Source organism: Carettochelys insculpta, chromosome 13, assembly GCF_033958435.1.
Source record: "Carettochelys insculpta isolate YL-2023 chromosome 13, ASM3395843v1, whole genome shotgun sequence".
NCBI classification, from domain to species: Eukaryota; Metazoa; Chordata; order Testudines; family Carettochelyidae; genus Carettochelys; species Carettochelys insculpta.
The window spans coordinates 46,437,591-46,458,061 of record NC_134149.1 but is presented as its reverse complement, the minus strand read 5'-3'; the positions used below and the strand labels follow the sequence as shown (position 1 = coordinate 46,458,061).

The 20,471-nt window shown below is 45.2% G+C and overlaps 1 protein-coding gene across 7 annotated transcripts in view; it reads right to left on the bottom strand.

Moving 5' to 3' along the window:
• The window catches only part of VAMP7 (vesicle associated membrane protein 7), a 51,149-nt gene that overhangs the window by 12,523 nt on the left and 18,155 nt on the right, over positions 1 to 20,471 (bottom strand). For 5 of the 7 annotated variants that reach the window (XM_075008194.1, XM_075008197.1, XM_075008198.1 and 2 more), the window contains exons 5-8: positions 11,978 to 12,068; positions 9,710 to 9,777; positions 5,352 to 5,444; positions 1,652 to 4,172 (exon numbers count right to left, since the gene is read on the bottom strand). In XM_075008194.1, coding sequence (XP_074864295.1) covers positions 4,104 to 4,172; positions 5,352 to 5,444; positions 9,710 to 9,777; positions 11,978 to 12,068 — 321 coding nt within the window. In that variant the 3' untranslated portion in view covers positions 1,652 to 4,103. Of the gene's footprint in view, positions 1 to 1,651; positions 4,173 to 5,351; positions 5,445 to 9,709; positions 9,778 to 11,977; positions 12,069 to 20,471 lie in introns of those variants that run through there. The other 2 variants (XM_075008193.1, XM_075008199.1) reach the window with 2 other exon arrangements.

Genomic DNA, 20,471 nt, shown 5'->3' with positions numbered 1-20,471 from the left:
GTCCATCTCATCCTAGACCTCCTCCACCTGCACCCCCAAATTTTGGACAACACTCCTGAGGAGTTGCTGAAATGCCCTACCATCCTCCGATACTGACGATGCCCATGAGCCTGCCACTGCCTCATCTGGGTAGGAAGAGGATGATACCCTTTGTGCCTCCATTTGGAGGGGAAAGGTAGTAGGGACCTGTTCATTCAGCTGGCCCCCTCTGTGATTATGGGGGTAACTGGGAGGCACTGCGGGTGGATCAGGCATGTGCACCGGCTGCCTAGAGAAACCCCCAGCAGGCGGTACAAACAGTGCCAGTACCATGCCCTGTCCTTGAGCAGGTATAGGTGCCTGGGCTGGTGCCTGCCCTATCGGTACCAGAAGAACAATCACCGATGGCACCAGCAGAGTTGGAACACAGTCCCGCTGTGAAGGTGCCAATGACAGAACCTATGTCAATGCCATGAAGATGGAAGCAGGCCAGGGCTCCCGGCACCATTGATGTAACTCCCACACTGACCCTGCACCTCATGAAACATGGGGTCCAGAAGGGCCACTGTTGTGCAGCCTGCAAAGCTGGCAGTCAACCCTTATCACCCGAACAGTGACTACGCTACCTGTGATGGCTATGGCATAAAATTCTTGTGCTTCTGCTGCGTCCAGAGCTCGAGTAGAACGAGTCCAATTCTGACGCAACCTGCTTCTAGCATGCAGAATAAATACTCACCCGAACAGCTTGGTCTAGGGGCCTTGGGAAATGGCATGGAGGGGACCAGTGCCAGGTCTATAGTGAAGAATAGTAGCCTGTCAGGAAGAACTTTCTCGATCCTCTGCTCATTGTCCCCTTCCTCCTCTGCATTGCCCTCTTCCTTCGGGGCACCCAGCTCCTCTTGGCTCACCTCAAACTCCAGACCAGGGCCTTCACAAATGTCATAATTAAGACCAGGCTCCATGGTAGGGTTGCTCCCCCATAAGCATGTTCATAATAGTGGCAGGTCTATGGAGCTGCCCCTGACTGCTGGTCGGCTTCCTGGACTTGTTAGAGGCCTGCTGAAGTTCTTCCGCCTTCAGCCAGTATTGCATGGAGTCCTAGGAGTAACCTCTGGCAGTCATCTTGTGTGACATCTGTTCATAGATTGCCTTGTTTCTCTTGACCACCCGAAGTCTCTTCGCCACTGACTGGTCTCCGCAAATCGCAAGAAGATCCAGAATGCCTTGGTGAGACCATGCTGGGGCTCTCTTGCGAGCCTGAGAAGTATTAAGCAGATCACTACCTTGAGTGCTCATGATTGCAGGAAATGGCTACTGAGGCACTTGCTACCGATGCAGTGCAATGCGATGGGCAAAGGAATTTTTTCACTATGGGTGCCCTTTACATTTGCAGGCCTAGGTGCTGCTGAATTCAAATTCAAGTTCTAACTCAAACCAAAAAATCATGGGCTTCCTGGGACCTTCTGCTTGCGCACCGGGATGGAGAGCAGTGAAGAAGGAAGCAGCCATACTTGGCAAGTAACTGCATAGCTTTGTAGGATACATACCAGACACTTCTGGAAGTTAATAAATTTGAATTAAAAAGACATGGTGGTTCCACACTAGCCTTTATTTGAAATTTGAAATTCAAAATTGATGCTATACCCATCCTGTAAAATCACCATTTTGTTATCAGTACTAGGGCTCACTAAATTGAGCTAATGATATTTACAGTGAAGACAGTGACGTTTTAACAGCAATCTAATGCCTTTAAATTCAATTTTATCTTAGTGTTGACACAGTCCATGTTAAATTACACTAAGGTCTTAACCCTTCCAGGTCCAAGATTAAGGGTACTCCTCCACTGTGATTTTGGAGCAGCCATTTAATGCCAAACTGTATTTCACAAAACAGAGTCTGGTTGTTTGCCATACAGTAAATTTATTGAAAGAGGTTAACTTTGTTTTACAGTAATGCCTCACTGCATTTTTTAAAATAAGAACATTTCCTTAAAAAGTGTTCATTTGTAGATCAATAGGAAATTAACAATAACATTAGCAATCCCTATAACATGCACAGTTTCATGTTGATTGCAAGCAGGACTGAGTGGTTGATGGAGATGACCTATCACCTGCTCTTCCCAGATGGGCCAAGAGTATTTCACTATTGAGGTGTTTCCAATAAGTTTAGCACTCCCTCTATTCTCTGTTCACTTGCATCACTGGTTTGACTAAACACAGAACAGCATTACAAACATGTTTACTTGCATGTCAGGAAGACACTCAAGTGCTTATCAATTTCCATCTACCATTGGTCAGATTTTGGCCTACTGGAGGATAAACTCATGCATGGATATGATTTAGAGCACTATTACAGAATGGGACCCACTGAGCGATCAGTGTTATATGCAGCATTATGAAGAATGTGATAGGGTGACCACTTGGTTCTCAGTGCCCTGTTTCAGGGGCACCTAGTATTACATCGCTCGGACAAATACCTCAAGGCCAGAGTGCAAAAGCTATTTCTGGACATCACATCTGATTAATGGCACTGCAGTTAAGTCCTAGTGCGTATATTTAAAAGCCATGTGCTAAGTCTCTTCCCTCCCTCCCCCACATCCAGCTCCTTAATAGAAGTTAATTTCTCAGTGTTAAATGACTGGGAAGTGGGAAATGCTAAGGTCAAGGAGTTAGATTTCTGTTAAGCCACCTCATGTTTCTCATTTATCAGAATCTGCCTTTGTCTCCATCCATTCCATAGGAAACAGCTCTCTCAAATGAAATACTGAACAGTCTACCAATAAAAAAGTCAGCAAGGCCACTACTTGGCAAATCTGCACTGTAAAAAACTAGGAAGTGCCACCCCCATTTCAGCTATTGAAGAATTACACAGGAGTACCCTTAGGATCAGGTCATCCAGCTAGGACAAAGGATTTATAATCAAAGCTATCATCAGAGAGTGGCCAAGTGTCTCTTGTGGCTATTTTTTAGCCTTGTGAGGTTCTCATAGCACTATTATTTTTCAGGAATCCTGCCTTTAGTTGCTAGTGTTTTGTATCACAGAGACAAATCCAGAATACGTATCTGGATAACCTTTTCCCCTTCAGACTAGCACAAGTTGAACTTAGAATTGGGATGGAACCACAAGTGACCTGTTTTCAGTGGTTTGTTTCTTTAACATGTAGAAGTATCTGATCAGGATGGAAATGCAATCACATGACACCTCAGAGCACACATCCTTTTTGCAAACTAAAAAAGTAGCTGGGCCCCAATTCCATCTCCTTCATCTCGAGGGATAAGCACTTGCTATATGTTTATTTTGCATGGGAGAGGGCTACACATACAGGACAGAAGCAGTACTAAAAACACAATGACAAACAGCCAAGTTATCAACAATCTCAAAGTAGGGAAGCAGGGCAGGAAACAAAGGGTGAAAGAGGTGTCACTTCAGTACACCCACTCAATCCCCACCCACCTGTACAGATATAAGATATTCGTCAGGAGGTAAAAAAAAGTTATTGAAGAGGGAGATGCATCTCCAGAAGGGGCCAATGCCTTTCAGGGATCTTAACATTTAGTGTGCCAACCCATGTGCGACCTCAACCTATGGTTGCATTGGTGGTCCCTGAATAAGCTAGCGTTTCACCCTACATAGTACATTACTGTGTACCAAATGTAGGGTCAAAATATTAGTTAGATCCAAACTAATGGCAGCACTGTGCCTACCTTCATTGATCCACCTTGAGCTTCCCAGCTCCCCCCATCACACAGAGCTGAGCTGGAAGCATTAGCAATGCTGTTCTCTGGTTTGCACACACCCGGTAAAGTGCCAAGCTATACCTACGTGCACAGACGAGCATGCAGACACCCTCTGGAGACAGCCTCGCTGCCTGTCCAGCTGAGAAACACTGCAGTTAAGATGAACAAACAAAAACAAAATCCCTTCAAGTAGTTTTAAAAACACAGCTCTGCCTTGATGTTGAAATGGTGACCTGGGGCTGCTGCGGATAAGGCAAAGAGAAGTCTGAAGTCCTGGAAGGAGGGAAGAATGAGGTGTCAATAGTGAAAGACAAGTTATTCTGTGGGCTGTTCCTTCGCACATGCTCATACGCTCTCATCCTTGGCTGATCAGCAAAGCCCACTGGTTTACTTTTGCACACAGCTGGGCCATGTGAGCCCACCACAGGCAGCCGACACAATGATGTAGATGACTACCTGGAAGAAGAAAGCACTGTCATATGGATAGGGAATCTTTCCCACCACTCGACAGGTAGCAGTCAAGTACTTAGAACAGGGTTTTGAAACCCAGACTAGGTAACTACTGTTCCTGTCTTGGCTACCAACTTTCTCCTTTGGCATTCAATGAATCAGTTAAACTCTGCCTCAGTTTTCCCAACTGCAATACTGGAGAGCTTTGCATCTATGTCACCTACATTTATGCTTTGAGTTACTCAGGTGGGAGGTATGACAGCAAGAACATTTGAGGATAAATACCTGTAGTGGGCAAGACGCCATGACTCAGACATGAAGCCATTTAAAGTAAGAGTCAGCAGCACAGGCACTGGTGCTCCTGAAAATGTCTGCAGTGGGCTTAGATACTATGAACACAGTGCTTCAGCTTCTAAGAGTCAACAAGGCAGCAACATCCCTGCCTTCCTTTATAGGTCTATATGCAACTGGAGACAACTAGCAAAGGCTAACTTCTGGAATACTACCACTTCCTGTCCCTCCCATCTGAGACATTAAAATGGCAGACATCACCCACACACACTGTTATGGACAGGGCTAGAAAAGATTACAAGATTATCCCTTTTCTAAAAGTGTGCCATTCCAAATATGGATGACAAGTCAAAAACAAAATATTTTTCATGGGAAAGGACTGAGCAAATTCCATTTTGAGAGAATCAAAATGGTGCTTCAAGCTTCCTGCCTGAAGGAAACCCCTTATTCCACAGGGGCTGGCTTCCTAACACCTGAGCCCTGGAACTGGCAAGGAGATGATGTAACTGAAAAGTGCTTTGCAGGCAGACAGCCAGGTAACTATCTTTTGGGTTTTCTCTATGGAAAATTTTTTTGCTAAAAATTTTCTTCCACAGAAGATATTAGTTTTGGGGAAAGGGCAATTTTGTTGAGAAATTAATGATGAAAAATTCCTGACTAGCTCCAGGCAGCGTACTGCTGCCTGCTGTATTGTAAAAAGGGTAGTGAAAAGCTACGAACCAGCATTTCAAAGGGAATCTTCAGATGATGAAGGTTGCTTCTTGTGGGAGACACTGGTTATTTGGAGGCTACCAGGAAGACACCGATGACATTTTCTAACATACAAACCTCTCTTCAGAAAAGAAGATGAGCATTCCTCCCTTAGAAGAAAGAGGATGAAGCCCAGTAACTTACAATTGATACTACTGTGATGATGATGGTGAGCTTGAGATTCTTCATACACATGGCTCTGGCTAGGTTCCTGCTGGTCGTTTTGAAGGTGACAGACTATGAGAGAAAACAACCCTACTAAGTCCATGAGCATTGGTGAGTAGCCCTAGGCCTCCTGCTGAATTTCACAAAAATCCTACCAGTCAAATACCTAATCCAACAGACTGACAAAAGGAGCCATGGGAAAACAAACAAACAAACAAACAAAACCCCCCAAAAAACTAACTGGCTTCAAAGACTGAACTTGCTATGTTTATGGTGGTGATGGGTGGGGAACCCAGCAGAAGAAGTGCTGGGACACGGGTTAATAGGTACAGCTCCACGCTTCCAAACAGAGCGGAGCCTCGGGTGAAAAGGGTAGAGTTGGGAGTTGGCTTCCCACCTCCAGCCCTCCAAGTGGCTGCCTGGATCACACTGCCTGGGGCTCTGGGGCCGTGTCTACACGAGCCCCAAACTTCGAAATGGCCACGCAAATGGCCATTTTGAAGTTTACTAATGAAGCGCTGAAAAGCATATTCAGAGCTTCATTAGCATGCGGGCGGCTGCGGCACTTCGAAATTGACGCACCTCGCCCCAACGGGGCTCCTTTTCGAAAGGACCCCGCCTACTTCAAAGTCCCCTTATTCCCATGAGCTGATGGGAATAAGGGGACTTCGAAGTAGGCGGGGTCCTTTCGAAAAGGAGCCCCGTTGGGACGAGATGCGCGGCGGCGAGGCGCGTCAATTTCGAAGTGCCGCGGCCGCCCGCATGCTAATGAAGCGCTGAATATGCTTTTCAGCGCTTCATTAGTAAACTTCAAAATGGCCATTTGCGTGGCCATTTCGAAGTTTGGGGCTCGTGCAGACATAGCCTTGCAGTGATTTAAAGGGTCCTGGACTCCAGCTGCTGCTGTGCCCTGAGGCAGTTGCCCTCTTTGCCCCCACTACCATCAGCAGGGCCCAGGGGGTGGTGTGAGAGTACTTAAAATAGCATGTGCCTGATCTGTGACTGCTAGGAGTAAATCTCTCCAATGGCCAGTGATGGGACCATTTGAGTGGGGAGGGCCCCAGCTATTAGAGACTTCTTTCCCAGGTATGTGACTGGTGTGTCATGCCCACGTGCTCAAGAGGGAGTTTTGCCCTGGGTTTTTCACCTTCTTCTGCAGTGTGAATCATGGGTCATTTTCAGGTTCAAAGCAGCGTCAGTGGTGGCTTTTCTAACTTCAAACCTTTAAACTGCGATTTGCAGATGTCAGAAACAGAAGTTCAGGTTCTATTACAAGAGCGTATGAGTGAGGTTCTGTGGATGCCATGTGCAAGTGAGACTACGGCATCAGAATGATCCTTTCCAGCCTTAACATGTATGCAAGGGTGTAAATGATGTATTGTTCCTATATCCAACCCCCTCCTCTCCATCAGCATTTACAATAACCTGGATACACTCACGCCTCGCTATACGAGCGAAAGTTTCTGCTCGTAGGTGAAAACTCGTAAGAGGGACACTAAATTACCATTAAAATACATGTAAAAGTCTCTGATTGGTTCCTAGTCCTCCTAATTGGGGAAAGGAGTGGCAGCATGCAGCTTGAAAGGTAAGTAACCCTTACGGGGGGCGGGGGGCGCGTTGGAAAAGGTGCAGTACCTGTCGTGGGTGTGGGGGATTCGGGGGTTCCAGGCCTGGGTGGGTGTTGGAATTGGGCAGGTCTGGGGATGTGTGTGGGGAGTTGCGGGCCAGGGTGTTGGAAGCGGGTCAGGCAAGGCTGCAGGCTTCCCCGCGCCGCAGCCAGGGACCCTGCAGCTGGCTCATATAAGCAGGGCAAGTTCACTCTTTTAGTGAACAAAAGGTATGTATTTATGTCCCTCATTTTAACGAGTACTCATAAGTCAAGTACTCATTAAACGAGGGATGAGTGTACATTGCAATGCTGAAGAACACGTCATCCCAACCAGTGGAGGCTATCTGAAGCCTTCATCTCCTGAGATGTAAGCCGCTTATTTGCTTTGCCCCTTTACTACCTCTAGGAAAGGGAGGCCCCTGGACCTGCAATCATTTCAAGGGTCAGCAGGATTTCAAGTTTCTGTATTAATTTTCTTTCAGAGAAGCAGTAAAGTAGCAGCAAAGCCTGTGTGGGCTTGAAAATGAATCCCCTCTGCTTAGCTCTTCTATGCACTGCCTGTTCACATGTCCAGTGTTGCACATATGGTTAGGCTAACCCAACCTGTTTTATTTGCAGGCCTATAACATACGAGTAATCACAGGCACTGTACCAGCATACACATGCCACCAGATTTCAAAGTGAGCAACTCAGTACCAAAACCAACAAGAAGTCCTGTGGCTCCTTATAGACTAACAGATATTTTGGAGTATAAGCTTTCGTGGGCAAAGACCTGCTTCATCAGATGCATGAGTGGGTGGTTTCAGAGGAGGATTTAAAGAGGGAATATCAGTAAGGGGAGGGCCAGAGCCGACAAGGTCTATTCAGTCAGGGTGGATGTGGCCCATTATCGGCAGTTAATATGGAGTTGATTTCTGCTCTCTTGATGTTCAAAACTCCACATTAACTGCCAATAATGGGCCACATCCACCCTAACTGAATAGGCCTTGTCAGCTCTGGCCCTCCCCTTTACTGAGACACCCCCTGCCCCAACTTGTGCATCTGACAAAGCAGCTCATTACCCACGGAAGTTTATGCTCCAAAGTATCTGTTAGTCTGTATAAGGTGTCACAGGACTTCTTGTTGTTTTTGAAGATACAGACTAACTCAGCTATCTCTCTGGTACTTTTCATACCAGTTGCCTTTTGGACCTAGTGACCTGGCAGGTCCACCAACAGGGCAGAAAGTGGGACAAGAGCAACAGGGCCCAGAGATTCAAAGGGGCCCAAAGGTCCCAGCTGCTGGAGACCCAGGCCCCTTTGAATTGCTGCCAGAGTGCCATTTTGTGAGGCTTTGAGGGCAGCGGCATGCCACTGACTGGCACAGACATCTGACTGCCCTCAGACAGGCTTTGAGGGCAGCAGCACAGACGTCTGACTGCACTCACCCTGTTCCTTGCAGGGTTGCAGAGCTGCCCACCCCCTGCATGCCCTTAGGCCTGCAAACCTCTGACTACCTGGGGCTTATCTCCAATATTTATATGATTTTGATGTTATGGTAAGTCTTCACTTTATTCCTGCTTCTCCGAAATCGAGATCCCCATCATTCTCCAGGCACATGGTTTCATCCAGGCTGTATGCCTACTACCGTCAGATGAGATAATATCTTGCACACAAAAACCCTAAATATCCTAGGGTACAGAGCACTCTGAATAGGAAAAGAATTGGCAAATTCTGGGCATTCAATCCATGGGATCATACAACAGCTGCCAAGCCAGGCAAGCTAAAAGAAACACAGCATCACCCTCTGTTGGGAGCAAGATGAATTTTCTGAACTGTCTTGTATTTCTCCTTCACTTCTTAAACTCAGGAAATGTCTTTCCTGATATTTCTGAAAGATGAACTACTTGTAGGGGACCTGTTCAGAGCTATGTGTGGATTAAAAGAATTAACGCGTTTCTTTTCAGTAGCCAAAGTAATATTATAGGCCAGAAGGCTTGCACATAATTAGCTGGAAGTCAACCGAGATCTAAGAATTATTTTCACAATGGAAGTTTCTACAATGAAGAGTGTGTGACACGGAACTAAAATATGAAGGCAATCCAGAACGTGGGAAAGGCACACCTGGCTCATGTTGGCACCTGTGGCTTGTGCGCTCAGGTAAAAAGAAAGTGGAAGAGGGAAGGGAAAAGGGAAGAGTGCAACTTTTGCAGGGAGGTTCCTCAACAGAGCAGGGTACAACACCAGGAGCACCTAATGAACTAGCACCAAAGCAGCAGGAATCAGGCATTACCCCAGTGTAAACAGAATTGTGACAAGTCTGCATGTGACCTGTTATCCAGTATCCTATCCACACACCTCCTGCACTGTCCTGCCAAGTATGTAACTAGCAGAAAACTCAGTGCAATAAGGAACGAGGGAGCAATGAGCCATGCCATAAGTAGTACACCCTTGTTGGAAACCAGGCTGCATAGGTAAAGCCTAGAGAAGGACTGAAAGACCACGTGTCTTGTACATGACATGCCTGTTGCAGTACAAACAACTGCTTAGTCTAGAAGCTCCAGTATTTTACAGTTTGTGTACAGCTCTAGTACCTTGTCTTTGTTGCCCCCCATACTCACTGCACCAACGGTTTATATCAGCTTCTGCTCATAATTAATATGGTACCAGCCTATTTGTTACAACGTGCAGTCCGCATTGAGCCCCAAAGTCTCCCAGCTTCCCTGTATACCTGTATACCTCTCACTCACCGAATCCACTAGATTCTCTGTTTTGTCTATCAGCAGCTCCAGCTTCTCTCCTCTTTGGGCCACCAAATCTGAGGGGGGAGAACAAATCCAGTCAGAATCCAGATGCAAAAGCACATCCCTATCCCAAGTCTCTTGCTACTTCAAGGCCAGGAGACATCTCTGATACAACCAGGATTGGTAGAATTTAATTGCTGTTCTTCTAATTTCAACAAATCCATTTATTTTATTTTATTTTCCAGTTTAAATTCACAACTCCAGGAAAATTATTGGAAGGGTGTAATTTCAAAGCACACTAATGTGCTACACCTTACATGGCCTGTGGGGATCCTGTTGGTGTGTAACAGGTTCCCCTCGTATATTTTAATGAAGTACATTCTAAACAGCACTACATCAAAGCACACCAGCAAGAGCTACACAGACCAATTAATGGCTATGTCTACACTAGCCCCCCGCCCTTCAAAAGGGGGATACTAAGACACTTTGGGATATGCTAATGAGGCACTACAATGAATATGCAGTGCCTCATTAACATAATGGCAGCCACATGCGATCAAAAGTGGCACTTTTGAAGTGCCGCGGCCGACATTACCCTAATGAGGCACTGCATATTCACTGCAGTGCCTTATTAGCATATCCCAAAGGGGTGGGCTAGTGTAGACATAGCCAATGTGTTTTAGAAATCACAACTCTGTAGAGCACATTATGTCACTGTGTAATAGATAAACTTTAGTTTGGATAAACCATTGCTTTCTCCAAGAATAGGAGGAGATTCAAATCTTTTCATCTTTAAAACCCTTCAAATCCATCAGCAATGGGGTTATACAAGGCCCTGATCCCGTATTCAGGCCCACGTGGTTCTCCATGCAGAATGGAGATTTGAATGTTGAGAATTTGGAGCATACAACCACTGGTCTGCAACAGCATGCCTCAATCCAAATTTGCCACTCACAGTGAAATCTTTGTGCAAACTCAGGGCACATTTTTATGTGGCATATGTGACACTATCTGATTTAAATGCGGTTACATGGATCATTGCTGCAACTACTGTCATAAAGGTACTGCAAAATTTATGCCCAGTAGGACACATGGCTGGAAAGATTTGAACAATCCCAGGCCAAATGACCCACAGTAAACCTACAGAGGCACGTGAGAAAAGTACATAAATTGAAAGGCATTCAATGCTACTTAGGCTAGATTTTTGAGATGCAAACCTGCATGGGTAAACTCTTTCATATATGGCATCATCAGGGCCAGGAGACTGCTGGATATTCAAGTATTTTATATAATAGAGAGCTAGCTGGGCACAGGCAGTGGCCAGGTCCAGATGTGGAGAACACTGCAGTGCCTGGCTCCAGGGCTGTTTTAGCAAAAGCCAGGCAGGCAAGAGAGAAGCAGGGACCATGCCCAGGGGCTCGGGCATCACCAGCCACCACCATGAGTTGCTGCACGCTCATCTACCTCTGTGCACTGCAGCTTGTGACTGGCTGACCCAGGCTCAAGTCCCAGCTGGGTTATGGAAGGAGCCTGCCCAGACACTAAGGGAAAGCTGAGCCGTGATTGTCACATGCACAAACCAAACCATCAGCTTCCACAATTCAGTTCAGCACTGGGGAGGGGGCATTTATAGCAAGCAGTTGGAAGCTAATTCCCATGGTTTTCATCACAGTGCTGAACACATGCACAAAGCAAGACACCCTCTGACTTATGTGTTTTCACTCCAGTGTCTAAATGTTAAAATGCTGGTTATTTGAGAATTCCAGATGATAGAATGCTGGTTAAAACAGAGTTTACTGTAGTTAGGGTGTTTACTTATAACTTATAGATGCTAACCAAACAACCTGTTCCTCTCTTTCACTATAAATAATGATTCAGAGATCAAAAGGGAATATTAATTAATATTAATGCTCCAATTAATCTTGGGTGAGATAACATCATTGTTGACATGACTAACAAGGTAATACAGAAGCTGTTTTGTGCTGACTTGGTGAACATAAATAGTGGAATAAACCACCAGCTTAAGAGATTGGCCATCCCATTTCTTGCAGTACTCCCTGAGTCACCTCAGTTGGCTACTGAGGGACCCTACATATCACAACTTGCCAACTATAGCCGACTCTGCTGCTTAACCAGTTTACCACTGCAGGAGATGGCAGGTAAGCCTTGGCTTCCAATAAGACTATCAACTTCACAATACTGTTGGGAATGCCTCCATAATGGGCTGCTCCTCTGGGACCTAGGGTTGTATACAGCCTGTGAAGCGACAAATACCTATGTTTCGAACCATGATTCCTTTAAGTTCATCAACTTGGGCTTGTGTCTCCATCATCTGATCCGAGCCCTTGCTCTCAGAGTGGTGTTTCTGTAACAGATGAACTGAGTCAGTGATGGTCTAGACCTGCTCTACAACGAAAACCATTTCTCTTATCTCAAGTCTTCATTCTTTCATAAAGATCTTGTTGGTAAGGTGGGATAATAATCTAAACCACTATAGCATCTTTCAAGAGAGCCCAAAAAGTTTTGCAAACTTTTGGCTGTGCTTTCAGAGAGCTATTGACCTAGCTTTAGGGAGAGATTTGAGACATGCGGAGACCAAAACAACTGCAAGCTGTCCCAGCTGCTCTCATGTACTAGTGCCAGGTTTGAACAATCTGCATTCACAGCCATTTCCAAGGAGGTGTGATGTGCAGGAGCCTGCTGCTGCAGGCAATGAGTCACATATGAACTGTGGGTGATGCCTGGCCTTTCCTCCACCTTGAGTCCTCCAGTTACCCCGTGAAGAATCCCAGCTACTTTTAAGCAAGCTGGGGACTCCAGAGCAGCAAAACTGCGTGAGGTTCTTCAAAAGCCGACAGACCAGACAATCTAAATGGGTGGAGTTCCATATGCTGAAGGCACCCAGTTGCCTAGAATGCTGCCACCAGTTCACAAGATAGAAAGTCAAACTCTCAACTCTTGCTGGCTCTGCATTTCCAATGCAACTTCACTCTGGATAACAGTCACTACTTTCCCCCATTCCTCCACCAAGGAAACTGCTCTGGAACTGAACTAATCATTAAGGCACACGAAATCTGAAGCCTGTTGGCCATGCTCTGCAATTCTAGCCACGTTCTGTATGATAGAACTCAAACATGAAATCACAGAACTATTAACTGTGATTTGTAACCTACCCCTTGAAAGATAGCTAATGTAACACCAATATTTAAGAAGGGCTCCAGAGGCCATCAGGCCAGTAAGTCTAACGCCTGTACTAGACAAATTAGCTGAAACCATAGTAAAGAATAAAATTGTCAGACACATGAAACGTAATTCTTAGGTAAAATCAACACAGTTTCTGTAAAGGGAAACTACGTCTTATTAGAGTTCTTTCAAGGGGTCAAACAAACACGTGGACCAGGGATCCAGTACATATAGGCTGCATCTACACTACAAGATACATTAGAATTTAAGGCCCTTAGCTCAATATTACAACAAGACCATCTTCACCATAAATGCCATTAGCTCGATTTAGGGAGCACTAATATCGATATCATATCATCGTTGGTACCTGCTTGGTGTAGCATCAAGTTTGAATTTAAAAGTTCAAATAAAGATGAGTGTAAAAGCACCACATCTTAAAATCGAATTTATTAGCCTTCGGAGGTGTCCTGTATACAATCCACAATGTCCCACAGCGCTCCACTCTGACCACTGCTCTCCAGATGTGCAGGAATTATGTAACAGGAAGACCGTGAATTTCAATTCGGGACCAGGAAGCCTGTGGCTGTGGGGTGCTGATAAACTTCTCTCTGTGCTATTAGCACTGTGAGTGCACCTCCCCATTACAAACAGAACCATGATCTCTGTGCTGGGGCTCTCTCTACCACTGCTAGCTGAGCATTTGGTATTTTTTTCTACACTGCCTGGTGCCAGCTGCTGACCACATTGCAGCTAGGCTGTTGTGGGGGTCGTGCTCATGTAAGAGGCTGAGAAATTTCTTCTCAGAGGTCTACATTTGTGCACAAACTCCCCCTCTTGTGCAGGCGCCATGCAGCTGGGGTCTTTCCTTTGCTCAATCACATCACGTGGCTAGCCCCTGACCCAATAAAAGGAGGTGCCTGCCATTTGCTGCTGACCATGCTGCACGCAGCACCATGTCCTGGCTTGCGCGCCGTTAGTGCTCCAAGGATGGGAAAGATTATCGGGGGCTTGCAGCCATCTGGGGGGAGTGCTTCAACTGCTTCAAACCCCCACCAAAAATATTTTTGGGGCCTTTCTTCTACCAGAGGAAGTCTCCCCCGGCAGCTAAGATTTTCAGAGACTTGCAGCCGCCCCAGGGGACTACATCAACTGGTACCCCACTGAAACCTCCCCACACTTCCCACCCCAACAAGGAATCAGGGGGCTAGCTGTTGTCAGGGAGGGGGCAAGTCTCCCCAGAGGCTATGAATTGTGAGGCCTGGCTGCTGCCTGGGATGAACTGTTCAAGTGGTCCTTGAGCCACAGACCCCACCGCCAAAAAAGATTTTCAGGGACCATGTCAACTGGCCATTCAACCTCCCAAACAGCAAATTGCCACACAATGGCAATGAAATTTGGCAAGCCCTATCCCCCATGTTGGCAATGCCTGTATAGTGAAGAAGGAAGCCACATTTTTTTTCCCCTAAGCTTTCCTATCCTCTCTCTTCTAACTTTGGACCCCTTCACGCAGGGAAGAGTGGGTGGAGGGCCAGTTGAGAATACAGACTGTGCACAGAAGTAGAACGGACTGGGAAGCCAAATACACTCCCTCACCAAATCTTCCCCCTCCCCAAAAAACCTTTATCGTCTACTCTTTCTTCATTTTTTTTTTTATTGTCCCTGTATTATTTTCAGGGATCAGATACAATCAAGGGAGGGCAGACAGGCAGTGGAGGGCCAGTTGAGAAGACACACACCTGCTGATTTTTATAAAATCTTTCATAATTCAGTTACAGCTTCAGTTTTAAAAAGCAATTCAGTTATAAAAGAAATAAATTTCTGTGCATTTGGCCACATTTGTTGATGCACTAGTTTTCCTTCACTTCACCTGGAAAAATGGATGTTTCCTTACCATGGAAGGGAAATGAGGGCAATGCAATGTGGGAAGATGATGTCAAATACCTGCGAAAATACCCAGAATGCTATGGGGATGGGGGAACTGTGGGACAGGTTCCCACAATGCACTGCTGCAACAGCTGATGTTTGCCGCTTGAGCGTGGCAGCAGTAAGTCCACTTTGTCAGGAGCACTTGGGGAGGTGAGGCTAGTCAAATCTGAATGTATAAAAATCCAGCATTACAAAACTGAAATTAATGTATTTGAATTTGTCTTGTAGTGTAGATGTAACCATAGCACAGTTAGATTTCCAGAAAGCCTCTGACAAGACCTCTCACCAAAAGCTCTTATGTAAATTAAGTTGTCATGAGGTGAGAGAAGATCCTTTCATGGACTGAGAATTGGTTAAAAGACAGCAAACAAAGGATATGAATAAATGGTAAATTTTCAGAATGGAGAACGGTAACTAGAGGCATTCCCCAAGGGTCAGTCCTAGGACCAATCCTATTCAATTTACTCATAAATGATCTGGAGAAAGGGGTAAACTGTGAAGTGACAAAGTTTGCATATGATACTAAACTGTTCAAGATAGTTAAGACCAAAACAGACTGTGCAGAACTTCAAAAAGACCTCACAAAGCCATGACTGGGCAATAAAATGGTAAACAACATTTAATGTGGATAAATATAAAGTAATGCACATTGGAAAAAACAAGCCCAACTATACATACAATATGATGGGGGTTAGTTTAGTTACAACTAATCAGGAAAGGTCTTGGAGTCATCCTGCAAATTTTTCTGAAAACATCCATGCAGTGTGCAGTGGCAGTCAAAAAGCAAACAGGATGTTAGGAATCATTAAAAAGGGATACACAATAAGACGGAGAATATCTTATTGATCTTATACAAAACCATGGCACACCCACATCTTGAATACTGTGTAAAGATGTGGTCACCTCATCTCAAAAAGAGACATATTGGCATTAGAGAAGGTTCAGAAAAGGGCAACTAAAATGATTAGGGGTTTGGAAGCTAAAAGTGTAGATTCATAATCCCTGCACTGACTTAGTACAGTCTGTGTATTATCAAGGGCAGCAAGCTAGACTTCAATTTAGTAGTGCTCAAGGTGGCAAACTGATTGAAAATTCTGTAACAGCTTAATTTAAGTACAGAAAGTGATTTGACTGGAGTCCACAGGAAAGTAAATACTACAAGCAGTACCATAAACCCATGATTTTATATTTACTTTTTACTACCTACATTTCCTTTAGGATGATTATCTGTACCATCGATGTCACTGGTCAGTTTCCATGCTCAGGGGACGGAGTTGGAGCCTGGCTCCCAGCTCCACACCGCTCACAGGAGACAGGAAACTGTCTAGCGCTACTGTGCTGGTCAGTTTTCTGGCTCCCCCAAGTAACATGAAATTTGACTTATGTAGGTTTGCGCAAGAATGCAAATGCTGTGTAAGTCAGGGGTCTACTGAAAATGCCATTTCTAGGGCCTAAAACTGCAAGTGTGGACTGACCACTTGCCTCCTTTCTATCACAGGCAAAACCCCACTTGTAGTGGGAACAAGGAAGGTATGATACTAACTAGGAAGCATCTCCCTGTGCTGCTTGGCCCATAATGATATGGAGGGTGCTGCATAAATAAAGACAGATGTTATGGGAGGTCTGAGTAGATAAGTAATGTTCCTGATTCCATTTGCACTCATCCTTACACCCTGCCGAGGTTAGGTCTAGTTAGTATTTGGCTTGAAGCCTCCAGGATGCTTTGGGTGGGGAGATGGGCTATGATGCAGTTCATCTGAGTCTGGGGTGATATGATGCACAAGCACATTAGCAGAACTTCTGCTCAAGTGATCCATAATAAAATGCTGCTCTTAAACTGTCATTAGGAGTCAACCCTTAATAGAGCAGTTAATCACTCAAAGCTATTGTTTGGGTGTTACCCAAGACTACACATTTGTCTCTCCACTCTCCTTTCCACTTCAGAGAACTCTTGCCAAGGGTGGAAGTAACGTCTGACTAGGGACTTTGAAGACTGCAAATTTGTTTAATCATTTAAAGCAGTAGCTCACAACCTTTCCAGACTATTTCATTTCAGGTATTAGCACCCTTACCACCAACTATCCAGTTATGTGGATTCCCTCCTCAAACCCTATGCCACCAACACTCCCAGCTATCTCCAAGATATCACTGACTTCCTGAGGAAATTACAAAATATCGGAAAAGTTCCCGACAACACCACCCTTGCCACGATGGATGTAGAGGCTCTGTACACTAATATTCCACATGAAGACAGATTACAAGTGTGGAAGTATAACATTGTATAAGTATAACGTTGTATAAGGGGACATGCTGGATACATTGTATATGAGAGGGACATGCCAAAACATGTTACAAAGTATCTGAGGGAGCACACGTAGGGACAGTTAGCTTTTGAATGGAGAAGCAATTAAGATGGAGCCAGCACGTCTAAGAAGCAGGCATCAGAATGGAAGGTGTGAAGGGCAATTAGTTAAGTTAACTGGAAGCTGTTAAAGGAGATCGTTAAGGGTGGCAGGTAATTGAAGATATGTAACTGGTCTCAGGGATCTCGAAGGGTGGTGACTAAAATCTTTTTCTTCTTTTGTCTGTAACTTCTCTGTAACTTGTTCTCCAAAAAACTGTATAAATTAAGAGACACAAGCCCCACTCGGGGGGCTCACTTCTAAATGTATTAGCAGAGCAGCTTTGCTAATAAAACAGAGTGGTCTGATAAATTGTGAGTCTGAGTCAAACTTTGACACAAGTGATCAGGAATACCATCCCTGATGTCACCACAGCCAAACTGGAGTCTGACCTCTGTACCTTTGTTCTCACCAACAATTATTTCCGATCTAGGGACAATTTATACCTCCAGACTAGCAGAACTGCTATGGGCACCACAATATGCTAATATATTTATGGCTGACCTGGAACAACGATTCCTCAGCTCTCGTCCCCTATTACCCCTCCACTACTTAAGACACATTGATGACATCTTTATGATTTGGACCCATGGTATAGAGACTCCAGAAGAATTCCACAGAGACTTTAACAATCTGCCCCCCACCATTAACTTATGCCTCGATTACTCCACATGAGAGAGAGATTTCCTGGACACTACAGTACAAATCAAGGATGGCCTGATTGGTACCACACTCTATCGGAAACCCACTGATTGCTATACTTACCTACACCCTTCTAGCTTCCATCCTGCAAACATAACTAGATCCATTATTTATAGTCAAGCCCTTAGATACAATCACATTTGCTCTGATCCTACTGACAGACTGAAAACTACAAGATCTTTACCAAATATTCATAAACCTGAATTACCTACCAGGAGAAATGAAAAAACAAATTGACAGGGCCAGGCGAATACCCAGAGACCAGCCACTCCAAGATAGGCCCAAAAAAGCCAAGAACAGAACACCACTGGTCATTACCGACAGCTGCCAACTCAAACCACTGCAACACATTATTAAAGACCTACAACCTACCCTTAATCAGGATGCCACACTCCAGAAGGCCCTAGGTGACAGGTCTGTTTCCTCCTACAGACAACTGTCCAACCTTATGAGGATTCTCACCAACAGCCACAGTCTATACGGAAGGAACACTGGTCCTGGAACTTTTACTTGCAGCAGGGCCCGCTGCTGGCTTTGTCCACATGTCTATTCTGGAGATACCATCGCTGGACCTGACTGGGTTATTCATAGACTCAAGGGCACATTCTCATGTTCCTCAACTAACATCATATATGCCACGATGTGCCAACAACGCCCAGACGCTTTGTCTATTGGACGGACTTCTAACTCTTAGACAATGAGTTAATGGGCACAAAACCGACATGGGAACACTCCTGATCCACAAACCGGTCAGCCAACATTTTAATGGAGTGAGCCATTATGTTAATGACTTGAAAGTCTGAGTCTTACTGAAGAGGAATTTTCACAACAGTCTTAAAGGAGAGGCTGCTGACCTCTCTTTTGTATTCAAGTTCAACACATTAACACATGGTTTGAACCAGGATGCAAATTTTCTGGGTCATTATAGGGGCTCTTTTGCATACTTGGCTTAATCTAATTCTTGACACCACCCCCACCCCCTACTCTCTGATTTGCTCGCATTGATAATTTTTTTTCTGATTTATCAGCCTTGATTACTATTTTTGGTTCTCTGTGCCTTAAATATTGAGTCTGTTCTGGTATGGCTATGGTCTGAAGAAGTGGGTCTGTCCCACAAAAGCTCACCTAATAGATTATTTTTTTACTCTTTAAAGTGCTACTTTACTGCTTTTTTTGGTTTTCCAGACTACTGTCCCTCTCAGGACTTTGACTTATCTTGGGCATCCCCAAATTTTGCCTCACTGAAAAACCACTTGTTTAGAAAATCAGACAAAAAAATACAAATGTCAGACCACACTTAGGCTATGTCTTGCTTACAGCGATTTGTTGACAGACGTAACCTGTTGGCTCATCCTCTATGCTTTGCAGACAGATCACAGTCAAATTACCAAGCAGATTGTAAGAGCGATCCACTCTGTCAACACAGCTGCTGAACTGCTCAGCCACTCTCTCGATAAAACAGCCAAGCAGAAATACAGCAGACAGAATACCAGTGTCCTGGAATCCCTTTCTGACACAGGTCCCCCTGGAATGTCCAGGCCAGTTTTGTGTTGAGATTTTTGTCGACAGAGGTGTTCTGCCTCATGGGGGAACGGTAGAACGCTGTTTTTAAAAGTGCCACATTCTGTCAGTTTACTGACAACAGAACACCTTGGGAATCTGGACGTTCCCCAGGTTTTGTCAACAAAATGCCAGTTTTGTCAACAAAACCCTCTAGCATACAGATAGCCTTACTGAAAAATTGCTGGCGGTCTCATATTTACTATATAATTATAGTAGTAGGCATCTTTCAGTCTGCATAGACTATGGATCGCGCCCTTTAAAGTTTCAATTGAGGACTTCGTTTACAGCATCTATTGTGACTATGAAGACCCACACGAGAGTGACAGTCCTTGCGGCATCTCTTGCAGATGTAGTGGGTGTCTGGCAAGTCCTTATTGTGTTTTGTGTGTGCTCGCTTCTCCTCTGCTAGCTGTCTGATCTTCATCTCTCCCTTCTGAAGGCCCTTGTGTAACCCCTGCCTCCATCTGCTAGTTCTTCCCAGTTGTCCAGCTCGACGTCTACCTCTCTGAGGTCTCTCTTGCAGACATCTTTGTAGTGCAACTGGGGGCGTCCGGGAGGTCTTTTGCCAGAGGCTAGCTCACCACACAGGATGTCTTTTGGAACCCTTCCATCATTCATCCTGTGGACGTGGCCAAGCCAGCGGAGTCGACGCTGCCTAAGGAGGGTGTGCATGGTTGGGATTCCAGCTTGCTCGAGGACAGCGGTGTTGGTCACTCTGTCCTTCCATGATATTCCAAGGATGCGCCTGAGGCAGCGCAAGTGGAAGACGTTCAGCCTCTTTTCTGGGTGGGCATACAGGGTCCAAGTCTCGCTGCCATAAAGGAGGGTGCTGAGGATGCAGGCTCTGTAGACTTGCATTTTGGTGTGAGTGTACAGCTTGTTGTTATTCCACACACTCTTGCTGAGTCTGGACAGAGTTGTGGCTGCTTTTCCAACCCTCCTATTTAGCTCAGTGTCCAACGACAGGGTGTCAGTGATGGTGGACCTGAGGT